Source organism: Coptis chinensis, chromosome 4 (genome assembly GCF_015680905.1).
Source record: "Coptis chinensis isolate HL-2020 chromosome 4, ASM1568090v1, whole genome shotgun sequence".
Taxonomy (NCBI): Eukaryota; Viridiplantae; Streptophyta; class Magnoliopsida; order Ranunculales; family Ranunculaceae; genus Coptis; species Coptis chinensis.
This window is the reverse complement of record NC_141459.1, coordinates 2,586,810-2,599,569: the sequence shown is the minus strand read 5'-3', so window position 1 is coordinate 2,599,569 and position 12,760 is coordinate 2,586,810. Positions and strand designations below refer to the sequence as shown.

The following is a 12,760-nucleotide window of genomic DNA, read 5'->3' as shown; positions in this document are numbered from 1 at the left end:
CAATGAATACCTTGTCATTCATGACCGCAATAAAAATACCCCTTTATAACGCTAACGGGCCATTTATGGCACATTTAATAAATGTTCACCTAGCATATGACATCATCAGTCATAAAATCTCATTTCCAAAACCAGAGATTCAAAAAGGGGTGGTAAATTTGTTTACGCATTATTGAACTTTATTGCATATATTATTTCAGAGAACCGAGGAATATCTTGTTTCACGTATTATTATTTACGTGTTATTAATTAGATTGATGTCTAAGTGTTATAGCGTCATATATCATAAAAGACTAAAATATCACATAGTAGTTAATACACGTACACAAGTGTATATACAAAGTTTTAGCCTAAAGCCAAACACGCTTATATCCCTAGACCTATCCCAATAGACCTAATCATTTGCCGAGTTAAAGGTCAAACTTAGTCAAAGTCAACCCTGGTCAACATTCAATAGTCCTAACCGGTGGTCATCCAAATCGGTCCTCACCCAACCCATATTTAAAACAGTTTAAACCATGGTTCTAAACCGACCTGGCTAAACTGACCCAGTTCACTAACTTAAGCCTTAACCCGGCCCATAAACTGATTTGGCCCAACTTGAAATATCCCACCGAAACAGATCTTAGAATACTATGCGATCCACTTAAAATACTATGGACCAGCCCACAATAAAATTTAAAACCAGCCCAACAACAAAAGATAAATTTCGGCCCAAGACAAACTAATATGAAATTGGCCCAAAGAAAACAAACTCACTTAGTTCCGGCCCAAGCCCAAACCCCACCAAAACAGAAACAGATCGTCCTCACCCCTTCTTTCTTCTTTCTCACCAGCAGGTCTCCTCCTCCACCAGCCACCACAAGCTTTCCTCTTCCTCCACTTTCATCCCATCGATTTTAACCCACCCCCATGAAAAACCCCATCTTTCACTACCATAAAAACTCAATTCCCTACACTTCAAAAATCACGTTTTTTTTACGCTATTATCGCTCCTTCAAGCTTCAACAGCACTCTCCGGTGCTCCAACCATAGTTCGTGATTCCGAACGAAACTCCGAAATTCCGCCCGAAATTTCAGTTTTTCAAAAAACCGGAATTCCGAATATAGAGTCGAAATATCCGAAATTCTAAAACCATCCGAAATTCTGAATGTAATAGGGGTCGAAATTTAATAAATATCGGTTTTTAGATTTGTCAAAATTCTGAGAATTTCGAAATTCCGAACTATGGCTCCAACACACCCACTACCACTACCACTACCCTAAGTCAACCAAAACCGATACAACTCACAACAACCAAAACAACACTCCATCAACCAAAACAAATAATCACATGCAAACTTAAAACAATAGGCCTAACGATTTTTGGGCTCGCGCCGTCATAACAGTCATTTCAGAGTGCCAACAGTTATATAATTTCGAGTTTCAATAATTTATCAAATCAAAACAACAACAGTGAACCATTTTTTAACTATTCGACCAAGGACGCATAATAACTACAGCAGAACTACAGACAAATACTGAGCGGAAAAGACCTTGGACAGTAAAAGTTTTTCTTTATACACGTGAAATAGAAAACAAAATGTAACTACTCACCCGTGATTAGCTCGACTATCAGCTATCTATCAGAAAAACTTTCCTTTTCCTCTCTCAGTAAAACTCTTTTCTTTCTTCTATGTATGATCAAAACGCATTTTATTGTACGTTTATTGGTTTTCTTGATTAATTAAGTCCGAGGTCCACATTCCGAAGTCCGAAGTCCAAAGACCAAAGTCCCAAGTTCAAAGTCTGTATAGTCGTACGTTTTAGTCAAGTTACCTTACTCACGTGGGTTTGGTAGGATAGGTCGAGTAAGGGATTGTTCAAACCTTAGGGCTCGGAAAAGGTTCACAACTGGAATTACAACTTTTGGTGAGTAGGATTTTAGGTTTTTTAGTTGGTTTTAATTAATTAACGGTAATGCAAATAATGTAAATTACTACGGTGATTTTGATGTAGATAACCAAAGATAGAGAACAGGGAGAGAGTTAATCATACTCATGCAATAATCATTTTTCAACAGTTTATATTACCATCGCCACTACATCTCTAATTGCCTCGCGTTCGGAGACGGCGTCGAGTATTGATCCCTAGCGCGTGCCCATCTCTCGAGCCGCATCGCGACTAGCATAAGAAGTTGAACTAATATTTTATCTCTGGAATATCATTTCAGCTCTGGCTCGATTCCACATCAGCTGGACAAATTGGAGAGTCGTTCGACACCATAAAGTCCAGCGAGACATTTTGGGTCATGCACGAAACTGTTATGGAGCATCAGCACTCAAAATTTGTACAGTCTCAGTCATTTTGGGACCAGATGTCTAATCTATGCCTAATTCCTAAGCAGTGATTCTAGAATATTAAAGAGTCAATCCGGATTCTCACACGAAGAAAAGATAACCCCCCCCCCGAGGGTTAACTTCATGGTCATTGAAGGAATAATAAAACTTGCTGTATACATTAAGTAAATAAATGCAGGACATGAATTAAACTAGAAAAGAAATGACTGTTATTAAGGGGTAAAATGACTTACATCATTTAAGCTACTGGAATGAAAATGACGGAATGTAAGTGCTGAAATAAAACTAACTATCTGCTAAACGGAAACTAAAGCATGAAAATGCTGAAGGAAAATATATGAAGAAGCTACCCCTCATATATGTATGTAGCCGGAGACCGGAGAGCGGTTTAATTGAGTTTTGGCCTTTTGTTGAATTGAGAGATTCAAAACTTTGAAATACAAAGTTTTGGTTTTACCCGGTTTAATTTAGCTTTGTCTTTTTCTTTATAAGGTTTTATCTTTTTATGTTTTGGTTTCGTCTTTTAGCCCAATTCAATTAAAACATTGAATTGGTACGTGTCTTTCCTCTAGCTTGCAAGGTGGCACCAAATTGAACCCATCACTTGCCACCTGCCTATGCTGACTCGTCATGCCTTTGGGCCCGCAAAGCGGGTTCACTCAGTATGTCCAGTGGCGGCGCCGATTTTGGCGTTTTTACAACTTTCTGTCTTTGCGTAGAATTTGTGGCCCTGGTCGCCTCGGCGTATTCACTAGCCAACGCCGGCACCCGTTTATCAAATTTGAGCTTCTAGTTTGTTGCTTCTTTATATGTGGACCCGCTCGACCGGGTTTTGTTCTTTTGGAAACTTCGGCTCTAGTCGGGGTTCATTGGGCTTCACTGGGGTTGAGTGGGAAACTTCAAATATTCCAGTATTCCCGTACTTCGATGCATGTTTTATCATTATATTCATTTTAAATGCGGAAACCTGCAAAAGTACAAAAATATAATTATTACATGATTATTAAACACATAATCGACAAAAATGCTATGTCTCTTGGGGTTTAATATTACAGTTTTGGGTGCTTATCAATGTATCAAACTCTCTGTGTTTTTAAAAACTCCGAGGGAACTCCATTTTTTTTGTTTTCCAACCCCCCCTCAAAACAAGGAAGGAAAGTTTATCTTTTAACCCTACTGGGTTTCCTATCCTTACTAATATCTATCATATTTTGTTTTACCTATTATTATTATTATTATTATTATTATTATTATTATTATTATTATTATTATTATTATTCTGGTAATAGGAAACATGGGGTGTTATACTTTACATGGTCGCAGAGTGTAACTACCCTCCGTTCTACATTCATATCACTATAACACATGTGCCCACAATCCAGGTCGTATCTCTACCAGCTCGTACCACACCACCAGAACGTAACAACGACCCAGATCCAAGTCGTCCCAAGTATCAAGCACAGCCATTTATGGAGTCAAATGATCCACCACGATCCTGTAGCTCAGTCAACGCACCAATCAAGGAGTCATTTACTTTGTAACATCAGAAGTAATGGCGAATTATCAAGATAGCACAAAACGTGGATCTACACTTGATAACGGCCTGGAGCAAATAAGGAAAGTCGGCTCAAATATCTATAAGTAGAGAAATATGAACTACGTAAGGCTTGATTCAAGTTTACCCAAGAAACTTGATACGTAGGCAACTCTTGTTCCAAGAAAAAGTGCAGTCATTCCCTATCAAACACAACATCAGGTCGTAGACCCAAAATATCAAACCTCTACACAAAGCATGCCGCAAGTTAATTTGGAGGAATGAACATCTGAGTCCTTACAAACCACTCTTTATAACCTCTATGGAATGGCATATCGAATATTTTATCGATTTGACTAGAATATCATTATTAGAGCCGGCTTGAGGACAGTCCACACAGGCGGCTGGCTGGGGCCCCAAAATATGGCCCAAAATGAGGGCCCCCAAGTCTTAAACTTAACCAGTTTTTGCACTAGTCTTAAACCAAACATGAAGGCCTTAAATAAACAATAAGTAAAAGCCCAAAATTCAACCTTAGAAACCCACTACTAGATCGGAGTTTTTTTTTTTTTTTTTTATAAAAAAAAAATTATAAGTGAATTTTATTAAAATATGATAATCTCGAGACAATACAGAAGATCGGAAGTAAGAGAGAGCCTCACATATAACCCTTGTTAGCAATTCGCCAAATTATTCACGAATCGAATTTTTGAATGACAATACGTATAATACTTCCGAATGTTTCAAAGATTCGGAATAATTCACAATTTTTTGTTGTGAAACGAATAATTCAGTTTTTGGCGAATTTTTCAAAAATTCGGCTAAAAAATAATAATAATGAAAATTCAGTTGGGCTTTTGTTATTTTTTATGTATTTTATATCCTCACTCTTGCTTTAATTTAAGTGCCCCACTCTTACATTCTTAGTGATAAATTAATCCAAAAACTTTGTTTTTATATTTTTTGGACAATATTTAAATTGTCATGTCATGGTGTGTGTATTTTGAAGTTTGAACTATAATTTCAATCAAAGAACAAATAAATGAAGGTACCTATGTACATCATTCAATTGGTTTCAATGTTTTTGTAGCTAAATTACTTTGATATGTTTGTTATGTTATAAAAAATGACAACTATTATTAATATTTACTAACATAATATCACGAATTTTTTACTTCCAATTTTTGCAACAAAACGTTTAAAACACGTATTAATTAAACATCGAATAATTGTCGTATTGTGAATTTTTGCCAAATATTTGACCGTACCGTTTTTTTGAGTAACTGAATTTTTGTCGTATCCCAAATTGCTAACAAGGCCTATAACATCACAACATTACAAACAGCAGTGCACCCTCAATAATGGGCAGAAACTAATTAGTCACCAATGATAAGAAGTTCCCAGTGGAGAACCAAGTCGATCCCTAAACCTATAATCCTTTCTCTCTGGATAGATGGCAAGCCAATACCAAAGAAACGATTTCACCTCGAATACAACTTGCATTGAGCGGGTGGAGTTTCGTTCTGCCGAAAGATCCGACCATTCTTTAATCTCCACAACACCCAAATAGTTGCATACGGAACAAGTCTCCACAGTTTAACACCAAAACTAGTCCCATTCTTTTTTGGCCACCTCGCGAGTCATTGTTCAATGGAGTCAGCCTTTGCTAGTCTTGGGAAAGAGAGTCCCACGGGTCACATTAAAATGGACCACACTTCCAAAGCAAAGGAACAATGAAGGGTTAAATGGGCTAACAACTCCTCAAGAAAACCACACATTGAGCAAGTAGGTGAAATATGCATCCCTCTGTGAATAAGAACGTCTGCCGTGAGAGTGTCTCCAAGCAACATTGACCAGAAAAATAGTCTTACATTGAGTAGAATTGGAACTTTCCATACGAGCTTCATGGGAAACTTTTGTACGTCATAAGCTTCGTCTCTGTTGCGTACCACCATATGCCTATAGAATGTTTTAACTGAAAATACGTCATCCTTGGTCCATGTACCTCCAACGCCAAGTATCTATTTGATTAGTAAGTGATACGCTAGACCGGAGATTCTTCACTCCAAAACACAAACAAAATAAAAGGAACTAGTAAATCGAAACCCACTACTAGACTGGAGATTCTTCACTCCAAAACAAACAAAATAAAAAGAACTAGTAAATCAATCGGTTATTCTTCTCTTCAATTCTTGAAGCACATCCTACTTTCGACTCCTCTCTCTTTTATTGTTTTGAATTATGTATTGTTCTCCCGCGACTCCTTAGTAGAGGTCACACTTTAGGAACTCGCCTAGGGCTCCACAAAAACCAAGGCTGCCCCTGATCACTATGTGAGTAGAACTTGAGAGGTTCAGGAGTTAGTTTTTTTTTTAAATGCTCACCTTTCCTGGGAAAAAAAATATACATCTTGTTTAATAAATAAGAATGGTGATTTTGAAGTAGGAATATAATCAGAGAAAGGTGTGGTAATTAAATTTCAATCCGATCTAGCTTTCCATTCAATTTGGCTATTGTATTTTCTGGCATAATTTTATTTTATTTTTTTTATTTTTTTTTTTTTTTTTTATGGGTAAACCTGTTTTAAATGAGTTGCTGGCGGGGTTCGAGCCCCAGACCTCTGGTATTATCACCCAAAGATTTTACATCTGATATTTGGAGAAAGAATATTGCATCAAAAGCCTGGTCATGAATGTTATATGATCACTACCATGCAGATGAATGCTATATGATCACTACCATGCAGAATTGGGCAAAGGTAGATCAATCTGATTCCTAAATCTGTTTTATTTGATTCTTTGTATGTTGTCCTAAGCTACTTTCCTAGTATAAGGAGACTTTCTTTAGTGTAGCTTTAATGGCTATAGTTAATTAGCTATACCTTGATAAGCAGTGGCGGAGCCAGGGGGGCCCAGCATACACCCTGGCGTACCCTCACTTTGACCTAAACCAAAAAAAAAAAAATATATTAGTTATGGCAACTGCTCGAAAGTGCTAAGTGGTATAGGTAAAAGACAAAAAAGATAAAGAAAAGTATGCATGTGCTGATGAGAAATGAGAAAGGAAACAAAAGGATGTGCTGATGTCATGTGTACAAATAGATTCGGTTAAATTTGGTTAAAAGGATATGATGTGCTGATGTCATGTGTACAAAAGGATGTACAAATTTGATTCGGTTAAATTCGGTTAAGGCAAATAGTACCAAAAAAGCAAATAGAAAACCCAATAGTACTTGTGTTCCTTGTGTTTCTCTTTGTCTCGTATTTATCCACCCATATATAAACCCAAACAGAAACCATCTTGTATCTATTAAAAAAAAATAGAAAGAAAAAAAAAACCCCTCACCCACTCTACTTCTCTTCTCCTCCATTCTCTATTATCATATATTAAAATTTAAGTCTTCTACTTTTCTACCCAAACAAACAACTTTACACCTACCGGTTTTGTGAAGGTAACTAGGTAACTCTTATATTATTTAATTTTTTGTCGTCTTTTTGTACTGATTCTTAAACCATATTATTTATATGTTTATATGTTTGTGATTATTATTTTATTTTGTGAACATTATTGGTGGTTTATTTTAATTCGTGCAATTTCAATTAAATTGATTGGTGATTTATTTTAATTGTTTAAATAGCTATGCTAAAGTATTTGATCAAAGAAAAGTCGTTGCCCGCTCAACCAAGTAGTAACACAGATCATGTTGTTAGTGTTGAAGTAGGATCCTCTTCAAAGCGAAGTCACCAAGAAACTGAGGATGGTGGTGTTGAACAACCTACGTCAAAGCGGGTTCAACATGGAAATCGTGAAGAACTTGACTTGTCTAGTCTTCCGGAGACCCCGGATTGAGGAACAAGATTTCGATTATCATCCTAATGATCGTGGACTCGATTGAGAAGAACATATTTGCTTAGGGTCCTTGCCAGCCTAATCATACTTTTCCTCCAAGGACAATAGGCAAGAGGAACCATCGCTTTCGGAAAGAGTGGTATGGAGAGTTTAGTTGGTTGGAATATAGTATTCACAAAGATGCTGCGTTTTGTCACTATTGTTATCTCTTTAAATCTGATCAGGGGGGACAAGGAGGCGGAGATGTTTTCTCTTACAAGGGGTTTACTAATTGGGAAAGGAAAACCAAATTAAAAGAGCATGTTGGAGGACCAAATAGTGCTCATAATATTGCTTACAGGGCAGCACATGCATTGCTAAATCAAGAGCAGCATATCGAAACATTTCTTGAGAGACAATCTGACCAAGTTTGAAGGGATATCATCTAACTGTAATAACTGATTGTATTAGGTTTCTTTTGAGACAAGGTTTAGCTTTCCGTGGCCATGATGAATCAGAGGAGTCGATCAGTAAAGGCAATTTTCTTGAACTTATACGATTTTTGAAAGATCATAACGAAGTCATTAAGAACGTTCTTGATAATGCTTCTAAAAATCAGAAATTGACCTCGCCTGATATACAAAAAGAGATTGTGAATGCAGCTACTGTGGAAACTACAAATGCTATTTTAAAATATTATGGAAATTCATTGTTTGCTATTTTAGTCGATGAAGCACGTGATATATCAATTAAAGAGTAAATGGCAGTTGTTTTGCATTATGTCGACAAGAAAGATTGCGTGATTGAGAGATTTTTTGGAGTTGTGCATATTAAGGAAACTAGTGCAGTAACACTTAAAAATGCAATTGATGAGTTGTTCTCTAAGCATGGGTTAAGCATATCTAGACTGCGTGGACAAGGGTACGTATGATGGGGCCAGCAATATGCAAGGTAATTTGAATGGCCTAAAAACACTTATAATGAAAGAGAATGAGTCTGCATTTTATGTTCATTGTTTCGCTCATCAGCTTCAGTTAGCCCTTGTATCAGTTGCAAAGAACCATGAGTCAATTGTTAACCTTTTTAGTGCTCTCTCTAATGTGGTAAATACTGTTGGAGCATCATGTAAGCGACGAGATATGTTACGTGAAGCAATGAAGACTAGAGTTGTTGCAGCCTTACAAAGCGGAGAAATTTCAAGTGGTAAAGGGTTGAATGAAGAGACTAGTCTTAAACGATCTGGTGACACTCGCTGGGGCTCACACTATTATACACTTCTTGGCATGATAAACAGTTATGGTTCAGTACTTGATGTGCTTGATAATATAGCGGAAGATGGTTCAAGCTCGGAACAAAGAGGTGAGGCTTACGGATTATTGAGTTCAGTGCAGTCTTTTGAATTTATCTTAAATTTGCATTTGATGAAAGCGATACTAGGAATTAGCAATGATTTGTCAAAGGCTTTGCAGCATGAAGACCAAGACATTGTCAATGCTATGGCTCTTGTTAAAATAACAAAGGTACGCTTATAGACGATGAGAGATGATGGGTGGGATAGTCTCCTGATTGAAGTTTCTTCACTATGTGCCAAACATGATGTGGTTGTTCCAAATATGGAAGAGAGGTATGTGGCTCGAGGGAGGTCTCGACGAAGAGCGGAAGGAAGCACCAATTTACATTACTATCGTGTTGGATTATTCTATCACTGTATTGATTTGCAACTTCAAGAGTTAAACGACCGGTTTAATGAAGCAAACACACGAAATTACTTCTTTGCATGGCATGTCTTGATCCTTGTGATTCATTTGCTGCTTTCGATAAGCAAAAATTGATCCATTTTGCCCGACTTTATCCCGATGATTTTTCAGAGATAGATCAGATGGAATTAGCGGATTAGCTTGAGAATTATATCATTGATGTGCATTCCGATACTAAGTTTGGTAAAGTAAACGGAATTAGCAGCCTAGCCAAAATAATGGTTGAGACAAAGAAAGATATTGTGTACCCACTTGTGTATTTGTTAAGTTGGCGCTGATTTTACCTGTTGCTACTGCTACTGTGGAAAGGGCATTTTCTGCTATGAATATCATAAAAAATCGTCTACGCAATCGGATGGCGGATGAATAGTTGAATGATTGTTTAATAACATACATTGAAAAAGAAGTTTTTGATAGCATTGATACCGAGTTGATCTTGCAACGCTTCCAAAAGATGAAGAAGGGTGACAAAAAAGAAGAGCGCCGATGACAACTATGAATAAGTATTTGTTTAGATTGAATTATTTTTTTTCTTTTCTTATTTTTTTATATTACATTTATTGCAATTATTTTATATGATTTTTTATGTTCGAAATATACTTGTTTTGTGATCGGGTTTGAATTTTTAGTTAAAAAAAAATTAGTGTGTTTTTTTTATGCTTGGTTTATGAGTAGCTCACCCTCACTTACATTCCTGGCTCCGTCACTGTTGATAAGGCTATATACCTTGATAAGACTATAGACCTACAGGTTCAATATTCCACACTGGGCCAGCCTGGCCAGGCAACAACCCCACTAAACCTTTAACAAAAAAAAAAACCCCCTAAACATGATTCGATTTTAAGATCTTATCAGGGACTATTCGACGTACTTAGCAAACGTACGTAGTTGTTTTCATGCATAGCTGTTTGATTTATTTTGATCACATCTATCAACTTATTGGTTCCGTCCGTCCGTCCCCATTAAACGTACTTTAGCAAAATGCACGTGCTCTGCACATGAACGACACACAAAACTTATTGAAGAGAATGTGAACATAGTTATCAAGAAGAGAGCTATGTCAGATTGTTACTAATTCATTTGTTATTAATTTATACATAAAATTCAAAAAATCTAACAAAGCTGCACGTGTAACAAATACTGCAATTTAAAAATCATGTAAATTACATTACATTCATAATACATATCATTGCTTAAATATCATTTTCTATTTACAAATAATTTCCAATGCTGCAATCGCAGAACAATCTAAGTACATGAAAAAAAATGGGAGGAAAAAAAAGATTAATGTATATGGTCCTCAAAGTCCCTGACACATTTGAAATACGTGATCTGCACGCAAATGGCAAATAGATCATGTTGACAGATATTTGTATTTGAATATAATATCGGTGTCTACATTTAATTTTTATAAAATTATCTTAGCATACTCAGTTCATTAGCTTCTGAAACTGGCACGCTAAAAGAATATATAAGCCATTAAATATCATCATAGCATATATCTGCCCGGACATACAAAAAAATTTACATAGTGGCGACAGATATATTCTTAGAAAAAATATTACGTAAAATGTTACGTAGTTTTAGAGGTGGAACTTAGAAGTGTGGAACACAATTAGGTAATATTGTGTAAGTTCATAAAAAAAAATGCAATTGTCCATCATAGGTTCTAAGTTGAATTGAAGTCCCTATGGCATGGTAAACATAGTCACAAAGAATAATTGTGTTCTCTAAATTTGACGAAGAAAAATAGTAATTGCCCTTTCCATTCCATAGACATAAAAAAAAAAATAATAATAATAATAAATAAAAGCTTCTACTAAATTAGCAATCTGTAAGGGGTGGACTTTCCTTAACTACAACAGACACCTTAAAGGGTCTTGACCATAATAATTAAAATACAAAAGACATGAATACTAATTATTAATGTTTTCCTAATTTGATAGTATTACAAAAAAAAAATCTCCATCTTCTAAATATACATGCTGAAATGGCAATATGCAAGGTACATCCTTGACTGACACCCAAATCTTATAGAGCAACTTTAGATACGGGAATAAGACCCAAATCTAAATATACATGCTGAAATGGCAGTAAAATAATGACGTACCAAGCATTTTGCTATTAGTAAAGTACATCATAATTAACCTGGCCTTTTAAATTAGACCAGCCTTTTTTCTACCACCAAATACCCCTAATTAAATATAAAAAAAAATTATTCAATGTTTTTAAAAAGGACTATTTCGTCATTTAAATTTTTATTTCTATTTATACCCTTCAGTTACAACACACTCACAAAGGAGTTTTATGTAAATTCAGGTCGAAAACCAAATCCACGCCTATATTGAAATGTACGCGGGTTAGCCTTACCATTAATACCCACTTAAATACCATTAATGCCGGGTCTTAAAAACAGTCCAAAAAATTTAGTTCTTTCAACTTCCCCTCCTTTCTTCATGAACTCATTCAAAATATCTCTCTAACGTGATGTAAGAGTGGGATGCCTGGATGTGGAAATTGCGCACAACTCTTTAAGCAACCTAATCAACTCTTCTTGATGGGCATATATTCTTGATTGCCGTCAATTTGCTTACTTAACTTTAGAGTCACATGTGTTTTACCGTGTTGGTCGGCTCTTTAAGGTATTGTCTTCTTTGTTGAAAAGGTATTTGGAGGCTCTTCAACAAGCATTTGTTTACACCCTTGATGATCGTGTGGGATGCCAAGAAGATAGATTTTCATCTCTGCTGCTCATCAAACACTCTGAATTTCGATCACATGGAAACTTCATGAGCAAAAAAAAAAAAAAAAGGCGTGCTTTGGCCACATTTCTGGAACAATGGGTTCTGGCTTTTGTCAGGAATGAGTGCACGTCTCTTCTCTCTCTGGCCTTTTGTCTTTTTTTCAAAAATGGTTAGTTTTATTGATGTTTTCTTGGTTTTAATGATTATATTACAATTTATCCACAGAGTGTCATAAAAAAGAAGTATGGTCAGGATGCAACCAATGTTGGTGATGAAGGTGGATTTGCTCCCAATATCCAGGTTAAATGCAGCTATACTTGACGTTGTGGTCTTCATTTTTCTGGAAATGCAACAATCTTTTCTTTTATTTGTGTTGTTAAGTCTTCTTTCTTTCATGCTTTACGTGATCACAGGTTCCGTTCATCCTTATTTATATTTGGTTTGTGAGGTTGGGGCGATGGTTTTCTTTTGCAAATATTTCATTCTTTAATATTGTAAGTCACTCTTTTATATATGTGATTAATGAAAATTAGGTAGAACCACAGAGTTAAAAGAAC

At 36.0% G+C, this 12,760-nt stretch overlaps 1 protein-coding gene across 1 annotated transcript; it reads left to right on the top strand.

Moving 5' to 3' along the window:
- The first annotated feature begins 8,462 nt into the window (after nt 1-8,462).
- Nucleotides 8,463-12,524, top strand: LOC147501180 (uncharacterized). Its single transcript, XM_086603742.1, has 3 exons — nt 8,463-8,627; nt 8,731-9,222; nt 12,429-12,524. Exons 1-3 carry the CDS (start codon nt 8,463-8,465, stop codon nt 12,522-12,524), a joined length of 753 nt encoding a protein of 250 aa, XP_086459868.1.
- Nucleotides 12,525-12,760: the final 236 nt, after the last annotated feature.

What these genes read in the sequence shown, in the direction of transcription:
- LOC147501180 (XM_086603742.1), top strand. Translation starts at nt 8,463, where the DNA reads ATGGCAGTTGTTTTGCATTATGTCGACAAGAAAGATTGCGTGATTGAG. An exon ending in GACTGCGTGGACAAGGGTAC is followed by an intron (nt 8,628 to 8,730) that starts GTATGATGGGGC and finishes TTCGCTCATCAG; the next exon opens with CTTCAGTTAGCCCTTGTATC. An exon ending in CTCTTGTTAAAATAACAAAG is followed by an intron (nt 9,223 to 12,428) that starts GTACGCTTATAG and finishes ATTTATCCACAG; the next exon opens with AGTGTCATAAAAAAGAAGTA.